General features: G+C 38.6%; 1 protein-coding gene across 1 annotated transcript in view; it reads left to right on the top strand.

Moving 5' to 3' along the window:
- Window positions 1-20,461, top strand: part of tcaim (T cell activation inhibitor, mitochondrial) — a 92,593-nt gene that overhangs the window by 43,862 nt on the left and 28,270 nt on the right. Inside the window, exons 7-9 of the mRNA XM_028817931.2 lie at window positions 6,888-6,979; window positions 14,358-14,590; window positions 14,997-15,128. Of these exons, the coding sequence (XP_028673764.2) occupies window positions 6,888-6,979; window positions 14,358-14,590; window positions 14,997-15,128 (457 nt within the window). The remainder of the gene's footprint in view (window positions 1-6,887; window positions 6,980-14,357; window positions 14,591-14,996; window positions 15,129-20,461) is intronic.

Here is a 20,461-nt window from a genome sequence, read left to right as displayed (position 1 = left end):
CTGGCAAAGAGAGTCGATTTGTCGTAGATTACAGCTGATTACTGTCCTCTACCCCTGAATTTTGACATAAGTTGACATCCGCCCTGAAAGAATTAAAAACAAAAACCGGTGCCTTCTTCATCTGGCGGCTCCCCTGCTTCTCCCATCTGGGCTATGCACAATGGGAGTCGCCCTACCTGCAGCTGACGTTCTCAACGTCTGGTTGACTTCCGTCCTCTTTTTCCATATGGCACCACTACACGGACCGAGACTTGGGTTCCACCAATGGCCTGGGCGCTCACGCTGGGGTTGCGATCCCACATCTCTGGTTCCAGCAGCCTTTTGTGGTGAGCCAACCACCTTCTTTTCACTCTTGCTCCTCGCAAGCACTCCAGCAGGCGCAATTCAGTCAATCTGCTCCCAGGTGCCGGCCAAACACCCCGCTAGGACTCACCTCTTTCAGCTGCCTGTCCTTACAGAGAACTTGCTCTCGTTCGCTCGCCCACACACTCGCGTATCATGCTTCTTCACGTCCAGCTTCCTTTTCTTCCTCCTTTAACCTCCATTCTTTTCTTTCAACCTTTTTTTTTCCCTCATCCTTCTGCACTCGCACTCCTACTATATATAATGGGGATGTGGCACAGGTGTGGTGATTAGCAGCTCCCGGCATCAATTATGAATGCGGATGATTCCTCACCTGTGCACTTAAGCAAAGAAACGGCCACAGCACGTCCGTCTGAGAACCGCTCCGGCCACACTACCGTGCCCCCTCTGTAAGCCGCAAGTGCAGCAATTATTTATTTAAAATCTGGCCTTTTATTCTGAGCCGCAGACCCGCTATATCACGGGAGTCTGCATGTTCTTCGTGTATTTCTGTGGTGTTCTTCTGCATACTGCAGTTTATCCTTCTATATTTTTAAAGCCATGTAGGTTTGGTTGAATGGTCCCAGTGCAAGTGTGAGTGGACCCAGTGATAAACTGATACCCTATCCATGCCTTTTTCCTGCATTGTGCCCAGTGCTGCCAGGATTGGCTCTTGCTCTCTGCTCCACTGAATTGTGAGTAAGTGGGTTTGAGAATGACTGCGACTAATATTAGTTTAGGTACTGCAAAAGTGCATCAATTACTTGTTGACTATTATGTAACAAGACCTTAACAAATACTTCTTTGAGTCTTCATGACACTTGCAAAGAATCAGTAAAGTGTTTCTTCATTTCTGCCATGTGACCTACTAATAAAACCTCCACTTTAAGGTGGTCTAAGGTGGTTTAACCGAGACACATTTCACTTGCTATTCCATATTTAGTACAAGACATGCGAGTCCTTCATATTAAGAAGTCATTTTACCATCATGTCAACATGCCACAGTGCACAGAGATGAAAAACCCCTGCTACTGATGTTTTGTAAGTGTCATGAAGACCAAGAGGCGCCTTTGTTAAGCTCTTGTTACATAAGAGGAAATAGGTAATAGGTGCATTTTTGTAGTACCTAAAGTGTTACCATAGTTTGCCATTGAACATCAAACGTCTTCTTTGAGATTACCGTGAACTGTTGCTGAAGCCAAAGGACGTTTCTAAAAGACCATAAGAAAAAAATAAAGTTGATTGTGTTATTGTAAGGAGAAGTGTCTTATAGAGTCGTTATTTATCTGCTAAAATGTTCTTCTTTCTCATTAGACACGTTAGCCTTCACCGTGAGTATATCTACTGCCGGTTTTCTTGAAAATTATCATTGAGCATTCTTTTTACTTTCTCGTTTACAAAGTTATAGGGAAACTATTGTAATTGGTCCAAAAATTCAATGTCGAGATTTTAATGACTCTTGATGTTTTAAACCTCCCTGACTTTCTCGTATGTGAAGTATAGGGAAAGTATTGTAATCATTCAGAAAATTCTGTGTCGAGATTTTGATGAATCTCAACGTTTTAGACCTCCCAAAATCCGAAAATACCATTTTTCCTTTCTCGTATAGGGAAAGTATTGTAATCTTCCAAAAATTTCAATTCAAGATTTTGGTGTATCTCAACATTTTAGATCTCCCTGAGTCTGAAAATGCCATTTTTTGGAATTAAAATTAAAAAAATAAAAAAATTTTTGATCGTAGTCTGCTTTCCTGACGTTTCTTCGCTGCCAAGTCTCGCCATCTTTGCAGCATCATTATGTTGATTCCTGTAGCTTCTTCTTGTTGCTCAATGTATTTAATTGCAGCTTCTAGAGCCTTAACTCCGTCACTCATATAGTCAACATCCATACGAGCATATACTGTTTACTACAGCATTGTGACTGTGTGTGTGTGTGTGTGCTGTGATGTACGAGACCCTGTCTATCACCCGAAAACACGAAGCTGAGTCTCAGTACTTTAGCGACACCAGCTTTATTCAGCTTGAAACAACAACAGCGCGGTTATTTATTGTAGCGGGATCTGCCACTCTCCTATACACAGACACAGCAGTCAGGCAGGTTAGTGGCCAAGTAATACTGTGCCCTGCGCATTTATAATTTTCCCTGTTCCTTGTATCACCCATCGACGGCAGACGCTTATAGCATGTCCGCAATCTTTTCGGATTCGCTTTTACGGCGAACTCCTACAGCGCTGGGAGACTGTGATTTGCTTTGGGGCGCTCTTCCGCGTGTCGCCCCGTAGGGTGCAATCCCACAAGAGTTTAGAAACTCACTCACACCAGCCATAATTCTTTTCAAAGGTAAAGTGCAGGTTAATTTGTTTTATGTATTTTTACTTTATATTTTGTATTAATCATTTTTATATGAATAGTTTTGAGTTGTGGAACGAATCGTCTGAGTTTCCATAATTTCTTATGGGGAAATTCGCTTTGATATACCAGTGCTTTGGACTGCGAGCACGTTTCCGGAACGAATTATGCTCGCAAACCGAGGTTCCACTGTAACTAGCTGCGGTAGAGCCGGAAGCAACAAAAAATAGACTACACTCACGCTCGCAACTTGCAGTTCTTGTTGCCGATTGATGCGTTTTTTTTGCAGTGGTTGTCAGATAATACGGAATGATGGATAAGCGAGACTCTACTGTATAAAAATATAATAATTGTCTTGCGCTTTACTCCAAATATCCATCCCCATATCTGAGTGTATGAGAAAGTCGAGGGGAGACCATTCCTGATTTTTTTATTTGTTTGTTTATGTCATTAAATTTACTTTTCATATTCTGGTGCTCTAAATGACATTACAACAGGCAACTTATAACAAATCCAGTGAATTACCCCAATGGGCAGACTGATTATGGTTCCATTATTGGCAGTGACTCATTAAATACCTTTTCTAGTCTGTTTTTTATCAGCTGTGCCTGGACATCTATGAATGTATAATCATTAGGCATAACACCAATTAATAATTTAATGTACTGCTTTTTGGGGATGCTGAGAAGGGGGGAAAATGAGAAAGATATAGTAATGATAAATTAAAACAATTTCTACATTTTATAAAAGATTATGACCAGCTTCAAGAGCAGATATAATAATAATTCTTTCTTTACATTTATATAGCATTTTTCTCACTACTCAAAGCACTCTCCACACAGGGAGGACCCGGGAAGCGAACCCACAATCTCCTTAATGCAAAGCAGCAGCACTACCACTGCGCCGCCTACCACTGATCTAACACAAGTAAGCTCGTCCAAAATGAGTCTTCAGTAAAGGCTTAAATCTTAACCAAAGTTGTTATAGTTAACAAAAACTAAAATCAAAACTGAAACTATTATTAAAAAAAACATTGTAAACTGAAATAAAATAATTAACAAAACTGAAATGAAAAACTTAAACTAAACTATTAAAGTAGCTGGAAAAACTAACTGAAATAAAATAATCATTTACTAAAAATATTTTTAGTTTTTGTTTTTGAATGAATATTCTTGCCGCTAGTCTTTAACATTTGTAACTTTTAACTCTAAAACAGAAAGTCATCCACCACAAACCGTCCGCATATATTCATCCAGTGAACGGCGGCTGGTGACGGACGGTGGCTGTTCACACAGCATTTGCGGTGACAGAGCAGGCTGAATGGGGGCGCATAAAGCGTGTGAAATAGAACGCGATTTATGTGCCACCTTTCTTTGCACTTATTGTATATTGAGATGTAAATCAAATGCCTAAAATCAGAATGTGCTGGTCAACAAAACCTTTAAATAACGTTTCAGTTTATTTCTCGGGTGCCTACTTTTCATTGACCGTAATTCACCTGCCACTTCGCACAGGAGAAATCGTTTTTACTTTCTTGTATAAGAAGCATAAAGTATACTAATCATGAAAAAGTTCGACCTCCCCATGTCCGAAAATACAGTTTTTTGGAATTATGTCTGTGTGTGTGTAAACACGATAACTACAGAATGCAACGAGATAGATGGATAAAATTTGGGCATGTGGTTGTTATACCAAAATTGTTGATCTGTATTAACTTTTGGACCAAATCCATCAACCGGAAGAGGTATTTTACCTGAACACATTCTTGATTTATTTATTTTTTATTTTTTTTAATTCATGCAGCTGCAGAGTCCAATTTATTCAACTTTACCTTTATAATAATTGTTCAATATATTTTTTCATTTGATTTGATTTGTTGTTGATGGTTCTTTAATGTACATAATATAAAAAATAGCCATTGTCTTGTGGTTTACTCCTCAAATATCCATCCCCATATCTGAGTACATGAGAAACTCGAGGGGAGACCACTCCCGATTTTTGAAAATAAAACAACACTGATTGAGAGACTGACTGGGTCATCATACAAGATCAGCATATTGTTGCTAACCAATCACTTTTGCAAACCATGTAGTGTAGTAAGCTTCCACTAACATTAAACTCATATCCAAATCTGATAAATATACAGTTCTGTCTAATTGTGACACAAAACGAAACTCCGTAGGAGCGCCATACCGTAATTACTAAAACTAATAGATATAACAATAAAATAGAAATGTCTTTGTGAAATTAAAACTAAAAATACACTATGAAGGAAAACTAAAACTAAACTGAATTTCCAAGTAAGGTCAGAAACAATATAGAAATAAAAACTAATATAAAAAGGCAAAACTATAATAACCTTGATACTAACACAGATTGGGCTTCTCTTACACTGGTTGGAAGCACTATATGCTAAGACTTTGTGACATTCCCAGCGACTCAGTCATAGTAGTCTGTCACAAGTATTAGAGTTGGGCTGCCATGTATGCGAGAGTTGAAAACCAGTGAGCGTTCAGCTGGAAGTAAAGTGCATACAAGTGCAACTTTCAGGAAAGGAGGAAAATGAGTATTTCCCTTTTGTTTGTCCGATATCTGTGTTTGTTGTACCAGGACAAAAACCGACAGGCCGAGACTGCAGGCCAACTCGACATACCAGAAAAACATTTCTATAGACAACATCACCGACATGTGATAAGCCAAGTTCAAAGGCCGTAATTAATGCAAGTAAAGAGGCAGCCGATTGGCTTATCACGGACATTTGGAAAGAAAAATGTAAAAGAAATAAAGTTTTTGTTTACCTGTTTTAGCACCCCTACGCAGATTAACACGGCAGCAGTACAAATTTTTAGTGGCAGTTTGAGCATCGGGATGTTCGAAGGGCTGTCTGGAGGCCTACAGGTGCTCAGAGAGCAAGCCATGGGGCTCAAACTTACTGACAGTGAGGCACACGTCTGAGGCCGTTTTTCGAGTGTGCTCACAGTTTCTGATGGCCAAGTGCGGAGGCGCGCTTCCGTAAGTGCTGGAGGAGAAAGGGCAAAAGTAGTATATTTAACATCAGAGGACAGGTCTGAAAGATTGAAAGCTTTGTTTTAAAGTACCCGGCAAAAAAGGTAATTCACATGTGTGGCAAAGTATAGGAGTGAACGCAGGAGAAAGTAAAATAGTACTTACTTGACAGCTGAACGTGGAGCCCACAGGTCAACAAGACAGACGGGTACGCGGGCTTGAGAGAGAGAACATTTAGATAGGCTGGACTGTACCTCTGAATAGGTGCTGAGGAATGGTGAACGTCCCAACGTTCGCGGGAAATGTAAAGGCGGATTGGATGGTCAAAAGGGCTTGGGATATAAAGCCAGGGTCCGAACGCCAGCGGTCATCTTTTGACCAGGTCTTCAAGCTGTAGTGTAGATCTGTGCTACTGATTTATTTAACTGAGTACTGGAGAGACATACTGTGCTTTGTGTATATAGTATGTGCTTAGTTTATTCATTTTGTTTTGATTGTTTATTTATTTATTTTTGTCAGTCCTTCGTGATCAGTTTTGTAGCTGGACAAAGGCGGTGGAAGAGTTTGTTTTTCTGTTTTGGTCTTTTTATTTGGAAGCCACTGAAATATTATAACCCCTGCACAGATTTTTCTTTTGGGAAGTGTCTTTGCATTTGGACTTTGTAAATTTATTTTTTGCAAGACATTTCTTTGTAAAATTTTATGGACATTGCTGGAATAAAACAGATTCCTGATTTTGAATATTTTTTTTTTTAGTCCGAGTCTCTCTTACTCCGTCCCTTGGTTGTTCGGTCTCGTCTGCTGACACCCCAAGTCCTTACCCGGGGTGTCACAGACAGGCAACAAGAACATTTGCTGGCTGTCAATAGGTGAGCTTGGAAATCTGAAACTGTGCTAAAATAGTTATGAGGAAGTCCTGTAATCTGTCATACCCTGAGGTGTATGATCTAACACCCTCAAGGAAACAAGAAATAGCAAAAGCAGTCATTGATTGTGACATGTTCTCCAAGTTGAAGTGGTGTCATGTGCCACCAATCTTACGCATGTGTAGATTTAATGTGTGCTCCTAAATGGATCTTAGCAAGCTTGACAATGGATGGACCAATGCTGTTTTATTTTATATACCGATAATTGTCTTTTGAGTTTAAAGAGTTTTATTGTTTGTGGGTTTTTTTTTGTTTTTTTTTATAGGTCACACTGTAATATTTACTGATCAGTCAGGAATAAATGCTGCTGGACATGTCATGTTGGGAACAACGGATGTACACCACCAATGGGCCAAAGTAAATTTTTGATTTTTTTTCTCTTCACTAGAAAGCATACTAAAACTATCCAAATTATGCCTCATTATGAGGTGTAAAAGACTTGCAATTGAGAGGGAGGTAAACATGTTTGCTTTTAAAAGTTGCTTAATTTTTCATTCATCACAAGATAAGTAACAGCATGTTATTTGGACATGCAAGTAAGAATTTCATTATGCTCTGTGCACGTGACAATACTACAGTTACTACTACACTTACTAAGCAGAAGTCGAATAAGAGATGCACTCCAACACCAATCCATATTATTCATCCATCCATCCATTTTCCAACCCGCTGAATCCGAACACAGGGTCACGGGGGTCTACTGGAGCCAATCCCAGCCAACACAGGGCACAAGGCAGGAACCAATCCTGGGCAGGGTGCCAACCCACCGCAGGACACACACAAACACACCCACACACCAAGCACACACTAAGGCCAATTTAGAATCACCAATCTACCTAACCTGCATGTCTTTGGACTGTGGGAGGAAACCCACGCAGACACGGGGAGAACATGCAAACTCCACGCAAGGAGGACCCGGGAAGCGAACCCAGGTCCCCAGATCTCCCAACTGCGAGGCAGCAGCGCTACCCACTGCGCCACCGTGCCGCCCCATATTATTGAGTTCAGGTGTTTTCATTGTTAACCAGTACATAAAATCAAGCCCTTGTGTTATCTCAATTGATAAGCATTGGTAGTAGAATAAGTCGTACTTAAGAGATCAGTGGCTTTAAACGTGGCCCTGTCATAGGAGGGCACCTTTGCCACAAGTCAACATGTGAAGTTTCTGCTCAGTTAGATCTGCCCAAGTCAATTGTAAGTACGATTCTTGTGAAGTGGATGCAATGAGGAGCAACAACAGTTCAGCCCGGAAGTGGTAGACCACACAAACTCACAGAGCGGTGGCAACAAGTGTTGAAGCTTGTAAAAATCAGCTATCTTCTGTGGCATCATTCACAACAGAGTTTCAAAGTACATATCAAAGCAGTATCAGTACAAGAACTATGCGTCAGAAGCTTTATTAATTGGGTTTCCATGGCCAAGCTTAAGCTCACAATTGCAATGCCAAGCGTCAGCTGGAGTGATGTAAGGTACACCACCATTGGACTCTGGAGCAGTGGAATCACGTTCTCTGGAGTGATGGATCATGCTTCACTATCTGGCAGTTTGATGGACAAAATCTTGGTTTGGCAGATGTCAAGAGAACCCTACCATCAGGACTGCATAGTGCCTACTGTGAAGTCTGCTTGAGGAGAAGTAAAGGCAAGCTACGGTATAGGCCCCTTGATTCCATTGAAGGGGTACCATTAATGCTACCACATACAAAGACATTTCAGATAGCTTTGTGGCAACAGTATGTTGAAGGCCCTTTTTTTATTCCAGTATGATAACGCCTGTGCACAAAGCCAGGTCCATAAAGATGTAGAAGAACTCAAATGGCCTACACCATGGGTGTCGAACTCTGGTCCTGGAGGGCCGCAGTGGCTGCAGGGTTTCATTCTAACCATCTCCTTCATTAGTGACCAGTTTTTGCTGCTGATTAACTTTAGTATTAATTAACTTGACTCTGGCCCCGTAGTTGTCTCTTTTTCCTTAATTAGCAGCCAAACAATAATGAGATACAAAACAAGCCGCCACATGACCAGCTCATGTGTGCCCATCACACAATATCTGAAAATAAAGAAAGGTGAAGGTCTTGGTAAAGTTGATCTCTCAGGTCATCAAAACATTTTGATGGTGTTCTTAGAAAAAAACAGAAAAATCAACAGTTTTGGAAATGGTCTGCTGTGGCAGAATGAGGGCAGCAACAAGCCGTGCAAATAAATAAGGAGTTTAATAGCAAGAATCAGATTCTCATTAAGAGACTGTTTGGAGTGAAATTGGTTGGAGTTTGAAATCCCAGTTTAGCTGGTCATTTGTTGGCTCATTTCACATCTCATTTCTGTTTGGCTGTCATTTAATGAAGAAAGGAATCAATTCAGAGGACTGAATCCTTAAAAACAGGGCTATTAAAATGAAGGGAAAAGAAGATAATTAGCAGTAGAAACTGCTCACTGGTTAGGAAAAGGGTGAGAATGAAAACCTGCAGCCACTGTGGCCCTACAGGCCTGGAATTTGACACCCCTGGCCTACACAGAGCCTTGACTTCAACACTATTGAAACCCTTTGTAATCAAGTGGAATGTTGATTGCAAACCGGATCTTCATGTCCAACATCAGTACCTGAGCTCACAATGCTCGTTTGGCTGAATGGGCACAAATTGTGCAGACACACTCCAAAATCTTGTAGATAGAGAAGAGTAGAGACCATTAAAGCCATAAAGTTGGGGGTAACTCCAGAATAACGACCATGGTTTTGGAATAGGATGGCCAGCAAGTTGAGATATACAGTACTGTGCAAAAGTTTTAGGCAGGTGTGAAAAAATGCTGTAAACAAAGAATGCTTTCAAAAATGGAAGTGTTAATCATTTATTTTCATCAATCAACAAAGTGCAGTGAATGAACAAAAGAGAAATCTAAATCAAATCAATATTTGGTGTGACCACCCTTTGCCTTCAAAACAGTATCAATTCTTCTAGGTACACTTGCACACAGTTTTTGAAGGAACTCGGCTGGTAGGTTGTTCCAAACATCTTGGAGAACTAACCCCAGATCTTCTGTAGATGTAGGCTTCCTCACATCCTTCTGTCTCTTCATGTAATCCCAGACACACTCGATGATGTTGAGATCAGGGCTCTGTGGGGGCCATACCATCACTTCCAGGACGTCTTGTTCTTCTTTACGCTGAAGATAGTTCTTAATGACTTTGGCTATATGTTTGGGGTCGTTGTCCTGCTGCAGAAAAAATTTGGGGCCAATCATACGCCTCCCTGATGGTATTGCATGATGGATATGTATCTGCCTGTATTTCTCAGCATTGAGAACACCATTAATCCTGACCAAATCTCCAACTCCATTTGCAGAAATGCAGCCCCAGACGTTCAAGGAACCTCCACCATGCTTCACTGGTGCCTACATACACTCATTATTGTACCGCTCTCCAGCCCTTCGACGAACAAACTGCCTTTTGCTACAGCCAAATATTTCAAATTTTGACTCATCAGTCCAGAGCACCTGCTGCCATTTTTCTGCACCCCAGTTCCTATGTTTTCATGCATACTTGAGTCGCTTGGCCTTGTTTCCACATCGGAGGTATGGCTTTTTGGCTGCAACTCTTCCATGAAGACCACTTCTGGCCAGACTTCTCCGGACAGTAGATGGGTGTACCTGGGTCCCACTGGTTTCTGCCAGTTCTGAGCTGATGGCACTGCTGGACATCTTCTGATTTCGAAGGGTAACAAGCTTGATGTGTCTTTCATCTGCTGTACTAAGTTTCCTTGGCCAACCACTGCGTCTACGATCCTCAACGTTGCCCGTTTCTTTGTGCTTCTTCAAAAGAGCTTGAACAGCACATCTTGAAATCCCAGTCTGCTTTGAAATCTTTGTCTGGGAGAGACCTTGCTGATGCAGTAGAACTACCTTGTGTCTTGTTGCTGTGCTCAATCTTGCCATGACATGAAACTGTCTTCCACAACCTCACCTTGGTAGCAGAGTTTGGCTGTTCCTCACCCAGTTTTAAGCCTCCTACACAGCTGTTTCTGTTTCAGTTAATGACTGTGTTTCAATCTACGTGTGACATTGATGATCATTAGCACCTGTTTGGTAGAATTGGTTGATCAAACACCTGACTAGAATCCTACAAAATCCCTGACTTTGTGCAAGTGGACCTATAAGAATTGACGCTGGTTTGAAGGCAAAAGGTAGTAACACCAAATATTGATTTGATTTAGATTTGTCTTTAGTTCACTCACTTTGCATTTTGTAAATTGATAACAATAAACAATCATTATTTAAATTTCTGAAAGCATTCTTTGTTTACAGCATTTTTTCACACCTGCCTAAAACTTTTGCACAGTACTATACATTATATATATATATATATATATATATATATATATATATATATATGACAGCAACACTCATAACAATGACAACACAATTACATATATATATATATATGTAGATATGTATATATATATATATGTGTCAATCTATCTATGTATGTCTAGATATATATATATATATATGTATATATATGTGTATATATGTAGATATGTAAATATTTATGTATATATATTTGTCTGTGTGTGTGTATATATATATATATATATATATATATATATATATATATATATATATATAAATGTGTGTGTGTGTGTGTTTATGTATGTGTGTATATACAGTGGTGTGAAAAACTATTTGCCCCCTTCCTGATTTCTTATTCTTTTGCATGTTTGTCACACAAAATGTTTCTGATTATCAAACACATTTAACCATTAGTCAAATATAACACAAGTAAACACAAAATGCAGTTTGTAAATGGTGGTTTTTATTATTTAGGGAGAAAAAAAAATCCAAACCTACATGGCCCTGTGTGAAAAAGTAATTGCCCCCTGAACCTAATAACTGGTTGGGCCACCCTTAGCAGCAATAACTGCAATCAAGCATTTGCGATAACTTGCAATGAGTCTTTTACAGCGCTCTGGAGGAATTTTGGCCCACTCATCTTTGCAAAATTGTTGTAATTCAGCTTTATTTGAGGGTTTTCTAGCATGAACCGCCTTTTTAAGGTCATGCCATAGCATCTCAATTGGATTCAGGTCAGGACTTTGACAAGGCCACTCCAAAGTCTTCATTTTGTTTTTCTTCAGCCATTCAGAGGTGGATTTGCTGGTGTGTTTTGGGTCATTGTCCTGTTGCAGCACCCAAGATCGCTTCAGCTTCAGTTGATGAACAGATGGCCGGACATTCTCCTTCAGGATTTTTTGGTAGACAGTAGAATTCATGGTTCCATCTATCACAGCAAGCCTTCCAGGTCCTGAAGCAGCAAAACAACCCCAGACCATCACACTACCACCACCATATTTTACTGTTGGTATGATGTTCTTTTTCTGAAATGCTGTGTTCCTTTTTCGCCAGATGTAACGGGACATTTGCCTTCCAAAAAGTTCAACTTTTGACTCATCAGTCCACAAGGTATTTCCCCAAAAGTCTTGGCAATCATTGAGATGTTTCTTAGCAAAATTGAGACGAGCCCTAATGTTCTTTTTGCTTAACAGTGGTTTGCGTCTTGGAAATCTGCCATGCAGGCCGTTTTTGCCCAGTCTCTTTCTTATGGTGGAGTCGTGAACACTGACCTTAATTGAGGCAAGTGAGGCCTGCAGTTCTTTAGACGTTGTCCTGGGGTCTTTTGTGACCTCTCGGATGAGTCGTCTCTGCACTCTTGGGGTAATTTTGGTCGGCCGGCCACTCCTGGGAAGGTTCACCACTGTTCCATGTTTTTGCCATTTGTGGATAATGGCTCTCACTGTGGTTCGCTGGAGTCCCAAAGCTTTAGAAATGGCTTTATAACCTTTACCAGACTGATAGATCTCAATTACTTCTGTTCTCATTTGTTCCTGAATTTCTTTGGATCTTGGCATGATGTCTAGCTTTTGAGGTGCTTTTGGTCTACTTCTCTGTGTCAGGCAGATCCTATTTAAGTGATTTCTTGATTGAAACAGGTGTGGCAGTAATCAGGCCTGGGGGTGGCTACGGAAATTGAACTCAGGTGTGATACACCACAGTTAGGTTATTTTTTAACAAGGGGGCAATTACTTTTTCACACAGGGCCATGTAGGTTTGAATTTTTTTTCTCCCTAAATAATAAAAACCATCATTTAAAAACTGCATTTTGTGTTTACTTGTGTTATATTTGACTAATGGTTAAATGTGTTTGATGATCAGAAACATTTTGTGTGACAAACATGCAAAAGAATAAGAAATCAGGAAGGGGGCAAATAGTTTTTCACACCACTGTATAAGAATTGATGCTGGTTTGAAGGCAAAAGGTAGTAACACCAAATATTGATTTGATTTAGATTTTTCTATTGTTCACTCACTTTGCATTTTGTAAATTGATAACAATAAACAATCATTATTTATATTTCTGAAAGCATTCTTTGTTTACAGTATTTTTTCACACCTGCCTAAAACTTTTGCACAGTACTGTATGTGTGTGATGGTCATGTGTTTATAAACATTTGGTCATATAGTGTAAGGTATTGAATGGAGCAGAGCAATAACATCAGACAACTGCTATGTGTAGTTTTCATCAAATTAGGTTTCATTTCAGTGCAAATAAAATATTTCCAACCTTCATTTGTGTACAGACCCTTTTTCACTTGAATTTTTTTTAAGTTAAGTTTTAGTAGTGGTACTGGTAGAATTTTTACTTGTACAGATTATAGTGAAATTCTTACTTGCAGCACCTTGTTTCATGTTGGATGGACATGTTTAGGACCCATTGCAGCTGGAGATTTGATGGGCAGTGGCTGTTATGGAGCGGGACATACTATACATAAGTGAAGAGCTATTATTAACACACAATGCTGGACAGTCCTCAGGAGAGCTACTTATAGCATCCAGCAGCAATCTACACAAAAATGTTCTGAATTTTTCTGCTGTTATCTGAACTTTAAAATAACTTGATATATGTACCATTTTAAGACCTCTTCTGTGAAGTTTTTATCTTCAGACTAGCAAAGCACTTTCAGCACTTTTTTCTATTTTGTAGTCCTGTGACTGAAACAAAATTTAAACCCCTGTTAGAATAAGCATTTAAAGCATTGAGGAAGCGGATTCTCTCACCTCTTTTATTCTATTTATTTTTATTCATCTACTTATCTACTTTTGTTAAAGTTTTACTCTGCTGACCTAGCTCTGTTTCTCATGGGTGGGGATCGATTTGTTTTGAACCTAGTTTTATTAAACTTGACTTGCTAGAATGGAATGTTATTTAATTTTAATTAAGCTAATAAAATGTTAAAAAAAAAAAAAAAATTGAACCCCTGTAACAGAATGGGAAAGTTAGGAACAGGTTGACATAAGGTGCTTTCCCACCGCAGGAATGTTTTTCAGGAACCACGGAGTCTTTAAAAACTCAGACTTTTGTGGCATTCCCTCCACAGGATCTTGGGCCATGTTTAGTTCCTGGTAGATTGGGTCAGATTGGGTGGCATGCACTGGTACAGCGCATTACCGCACCCACCACACAACGAAACAGCTTGGCATCCTGGTTGGATACTGCCTTGAAAGCTAATATATTGTAATCTGTTCAGTTAGCCAATAAAAGGTGTCCTTTATCGTTGACTTCTTATTAAGAGCCTTTGAAACTGCCAGGGAATTTTTTTAATTTATTGGTCTTAAGGTCACAGTGTGAAGAGATTGAAGATGAGTGTTAAGTGTACCAAAATGTGTTTTTGTTGCTGTTTAAATAGATGTTGGAGAAGCTACCAAATTATTCAAAACTCTTGGTTGAGGTCTCCAAACTAGAGGAACGCATAAGCCATCTTCTAGGAGGGATGCAGGTGATTTACATCGAGAAGCTACAACCGTTGTTGATGCTAGAAGAATATTATAGTATGCTGAGTGCTTTCTACAAGCGACTCTTGACAAAGAGAATACCTTTTCATCCACGAAGCTTAGAAGGGCTGCAGATGACCTTGGAGAAGTGAGTGATCCTACTGTAGATAATTTAGATGTTTTCTCTCTTAAAAACATTGCACTGATAGTATTATTCACTGTTCTGTTTTCACTTCGAGTTCTAGAAATTTCAGAAAAAATGGTTGCGGAACCGGAAGTAGTTAACTGGAGTTCTTTTTAGGCAGCCTTTAAACTATTTCAGGAAGCATAAAAGTGAAATGCTAAATGAACCTAAAAAAGCATGGAAATAGTTTTCAGGAACTTTTGGTAAATGGATGACTTAAAAATTAATATATAGAACTTATGTTTTTTTATGTATTTCTGTTACATGTACATTGTGCATTCATACTTGAAATGATAAAGGTGTTTAGTTTTTGGGAAGTCTATTATTAGATAAAAAAATCTAAGTCTGCTCATTTATGTTTCTATTCCAGTGACTCTTCCAGTCCAAGGCTAGATGACCTGGGCCATTTTAACATACCTATCATCTTTGACCCTTCAACTCTCCATTGGTTTGTTCAAACAAATGCACAAGAGGCAAGACAACGAATAAAAAGGAAAGAGGAGTAAGTCCAATTTGCTTTATAGATTTTTTATTTTTCTTTCCCCAGCTGCCACTTGTGTTTCACGTGCTTTAAAAGGCGCACAAAAAGTTGCCCAATACCTGGTAAAGAACCCTGTCCTGGTTTGGACTGCAGCAAATGTAGTAGTTGTTATGACTGAATCATTTTTTTGTTACTTTCTTGTATACAAAGTATAGGGAAAGTATTGTAATCGTCCAAATATTTGATGTGTTTTAGACCTCCCTGACTTTCTCATAAACGAAGTATAGGGAAAGTATTATAATCGTCCAGAGATTTGATGTCGAGATTTTGATGAATGTTGATGTTTTTGACCTCCCTGACTTTCTTGTATACAACATACAGGGAAAGTATTGGAATCGTCCAAAAATTCCATTTCGAGAATTTGATGAATCTCAATGTTTTAGACCAACTGGAGTCCAAAAATATCATTTTTGGAATTATGTGTGTGTGTGTGTGTGTAAACCTTATAACTTGAGTATGTTTTAACCAAATTTTGCATACAAGTATTAGGTACAAAACGTAGATTTCTATCAACTTTTGGGCTATTTCCATTAACCGAAAGTGGTACTTTACCTTTTATTCATGTAGCTGCTGAGTCCGATTTCTTCAACTTTTATATTAATTGTTCAATATATTTTTAATTTGATTTGATTTGTTGTTGATGGTTCTTTAATGTACATAATATAAAAATATAATCATTGTTTTGCGGTTTACTCCTCAAATATCCATCCCCATATCTTGAGTATATGAGAAAGCCGAGTGGAGACCACTACAGATTTTTACATTTTATGCATGTTTTTTTTCTCATCTTTTTCAGAGATGTAACACTCAAAATGGGTGTTTTTCTTGTTCCCTGGAATTTGGTTCCAGCATTAGTTTTTACTTACATATAAATGGAAGGTTGGTGATGGGGTCAAAAATTCATTTCAAGTTAAATTCAGATTGTGATTCTATGATGTTCAAAACATTGAGGAAAGTTGATTTTAGCATGTGTGTGTGCGCGTACCCGCATCTGTGGAAAATCAAAATTAATTCTCACTTTTTAAATTTAGAATTTTGTAAAAATACTAGCTGTGTAAGCCTGTGCTATAAAAAGTCAGGGGTCCCAGAAACTATTGAAATCATAAGAAAAGAAAGTTAAATGTAGAGATGTCAGGTCATTGAAAGGAACCACTCTGGGCCTCGCTTGTGCATTAGCGGCGGGAGGAAATGTAAAAGGGATACCGTTTTGCCAATGTTAGCAGTTAAGCGACTTTGTCTTTCTTCTGAGTTTTCATTTTGCTGATATGCTGGCCCCACTTGTGTTATTAACGGCTAAGCGAGTTTTCTGTTTCCTCGGAGGTGGAGCCCTTACCCCGACTCCACCTCTCACTTCCAAGCATAGACGTTTATATATAAGAAAAACCAATCACATTGTAATCATTAGAGTAGTACTGACAAGAGCCGCTGCCTATGTGTTAACTTCCCCTGCATGTGCTCCGTCCATTGTTTTTTTTACTTTTAATCATACGCAAGCTTTGTTTTAAAAAAACTGACTTCATTAAAATGGTTAATTGATGTTAGAGTACAAAAAAATTTTCTAAAACCCATCCATAACATTCTGTAACTTGAAAGGCCGGAAGATTAGAAGAACATGAATACTTTTAAAAACTGCTTTCAAATGTGCAAAGCAAAAGCACATGTTGTGTATATCAGGAAATAATTAAGGAAGATTGAATGAAAAAAAGAAACTTGGCACATGAAAAATGGATACAGCTTTATAGCTTATAGCATTTCCATTTGAATAAGAACTGTAGTCCTCTTTTTTTTAAATGTTAAAAGCACAGACATTTCCATTTAGGCACCTTGAAAACTATGGACGATTATTTGTGCCAAAATGACAGGCATGCATTGTGGTGTGGTGGTTAAGGCTTTGTACTCCACACCCTGAGGTTTTGGGTGTTCAGATCCTGCTACTGACCCTGAGTAAGTCACTCGACCCGCCTGTACTCCAACTGGAAAACTGCAAGAAATATAACCAGCTACATCATAAATGTTGTAAGTCACCTTAGATCAGGGGTCTCCAACCTTTTTTCCCCTGAGAGCTACTTTTACAAAATGAAAATGGCCGAGAGCTACTCGTGTTTTCTAACGTTTATTCTTGTAGCTTATTTCAACCCAAACACACTTTATAAGCTTGTTTTGCCTGAACATCTACAAAATGTTGGTGTCCACAACTCATGTTTTGCTTTAAAACATCTCAAAAAAAAATTGAGTTCACCTGCAAGTGCATTTTGTACATCTGTATGCATTTTCTAGTGTATCTCACACTATTGAATTAAAACATGAATGCTGTCAAAACAAAACAATGCAATTCCAAATACACAGATATGACTTATTATTAATGACTTTTTATTGTGAATTTCCCATTGGGATTAATAAAGTATCTATCTATCTATCTATCTATCTATCTATCTATCTATCTATCTATCTATCTATCTATCTATCTATCTATCTATCTATCTATCTATCTATCTATCTATCTATCTATCTATCTATCTATCTATCTATCTATCTATCTATCTATCTATCTATCTATCATTGTGTCACATGTCGCTGTTTCACTTTATTCACAGGTCCAGTCGCATGAGTGATGTGTTTTTTAGTTAGTCAGATGACTGTCACTGAGGTGTCTGGTGGAGTGGAGCCCCTTAGGTTCACTGTTATGGAGTCATTTCAATGTTCATCTGTCAGTCTTGTTCTGAACTTTGATTTCACGACATTCATGTCAGACTCACAGAGGTCTGGAGATCCAAACAAAGCAGACATTTTCAGAGCTGCTTGGTGAAGATTCTTATAGTTATCTTGCTCTATTAAGCTCCAGAAATGCTGAGAATGCTGTTGAGATTTTAACTGCACATTATTTTGAAGGTTTACTAATATACTAGCCAACGCGCACCGGGTGTAAGAATAGGAACGGAAAACGGTGAGAAAGGAAATCAAGTAGAAATAAATACATCTTGAAAGACGCAGTATGCATGTAGAATTTCCGGCCAAGTATTATTACATGTGAAAGTGATAAATAAATCAGGCTTTCCAAATTTATGTACTATGGCCATGGCATCCTGATAGTTTTGTTGCATGTATCTTGGACTTCATGGAAATGTGGACGGTAATATGATCATTTTGCCTATACGTACGTTGTTATTTTCAGCGTTTGCTTGCAGTGCGTCTGTATTCAAACATTGTATTGTTCCACGTGCAGATCTTGTTGATGTAATCTGAGATAGTTGAGACGCGCGCCCTCCGTTTTAACATACGCATCTACGACATACTGTTGGAATAGTTTGCCACTGGAGTGCAAAATACTAAATGTATTCCTCATTGCTAATCTGTACGCGTAAAATTGGCATTGAGTAAGCCTTATTCGCTTGGCGGTTCTTTTATCGGGAACATGTTGTAAATCTTTGTGCCAGCCAATGTCTCCGTAAGGGAATAAAAGTGGGTAAACCGTAGGATCGCAATTCATATTGAGCATGGAAATCTGTTTACAGGAGTTGCGTATGGGATAGATGCGAATGTCCCTTTCGGCAGGTGTTTCGCCATCTTCTCTGACGAAAATCGCTGTAATGTCGGGGCATTGTATCGTTGTAAATTCTGCCCAGGGTATTCCTTGAAAATCATTCGTACAGATGCTGTTGGATTGGACTGAGCAATTTCATGCATGTGTTTATATGATTTAGCAAAGGGTTGATGGTTCTGAGCTTGGAATCTAGCTGGAGAAGTATATTTTCGCTGCATGCAGAGTTTGCTTTATTTTGTAAGTGTACTTCAGTAGCTTGCGCTGTGTCAAAAACATACAACCATCCATATCCTGGAGAGGTAGAAGTGTTAGCGTATAGTGGAGAGATTTGGTGATAAATTTGCCTGTGTATTTTAAAACAGTAAGGTCCGTGGCCAGGAGGTTGAGTTATCTGTGCACCCATGGAACCAAACGCTAGAGAAGAGTTGTATTCTCGAATGTGTTCACGATAATTTTTAGCTTCTGATGTTTGCTGTGTAAGAAGCTGTTGTGAAGACACATGTAGCTCCCGCAAAGGTGGTAAAGCTACTTTACCGTTGTAGCAGCACCTCAAGTACTTGTTGGATGTATTACGCTCAGCAGGCCAGTATAGTGCATGATATGGAAGATGACGAATAGGAATCGAGAAATGCCGTGTCGGCCGCGTGTGGGCGGGACCGGTTTTGAAGTGGAAGCAGGACAAACCAGAAGAGAAATATATATGAGATAATATTTAAAATCCAATGTCTGTCTGTCTGTCCACTTTTTCACGAGAGAACTACTTAACGGATTTAATTTGCTTGAACATTCCGTTTGATTTTGCGACTTCTTTTATTTCGTTAAGTATCATAGTTTGCTTGCGGTACCAATTTATTTGCGCGAATACGAGAGAGACATGCAGCGGGCCGAGAGGAAGGGGCCTTCCTCACTCAACTCGCCAGCTTCAGGACATGGTCCTTAACTCTACTTAGCTAGTGAACGAGAGAACAAGTGAAATCAACTTTGTTTGATATTTAAAATAAAGTGTCACTTAGGTCTTGATGAGTTTGAGTCCGGATATTCTCTTAAGTGTCTGCCACATTGAAAAGATAGATTGCAGTTCACATTATGGATCGTGATTTGGTGTTAAAAGGATCGTAATATGATTTTGTTGGAAAGATCGCCCACCCCTAATTTGACTAATCATGTTTTCAAATTTATGTAGGACTAGCAAAATACCCGCGCTTCGCAGCGGAGAAGTAGTGTGTTAAAGAGATTATGTAAACATATATATACATATACATATATACATACAGTATCTACATATACACATATCTACATATATATATATACATATACACATCCATATATATATATATATATATATATATATATATATATATATATATATATATATATATATATATATACTAGCAAAATACCCGCGCTTCGCAGCAGAGAAGTAGTGTGTTAAAGAGGTTATGGAAAAAAAAAATGAAACATTTTAAAAATAACGTAACATGATTGTCAATGTAATTGTGTTGTCATTGTTATAAGTGTTGCTGTCTTTTATACATATATAATATACACACACATAAACATATATATACATATACATATATATACATATCTACATATATATACATATACACATCCACATATATATACATATATATATATATACACATATCAACATATATATACACACATACATAAACACACACATATACATACACACACACACACATATATACATATATACATATACATATACACACACAGACACATATATATA

This window comes from Erpetoichthys calabaricus, chromosome 13 (assembly GCF_900747795.2).
Source record: "Erpetoichthys calabaricus chromosome 13, fErpCal1.3, whole genome shotgun sequence".
Classification (NCBI taxonomy): Eukaryota; Metazoa; Chordata; class Cladistia; order Polypteriformes; family Polypteridae; genus Erpetoichthys; species Erpetoichthys calabaricus.
This window is presented reverse-complemented; position numbering and strand designations above follow the sequence as displayed.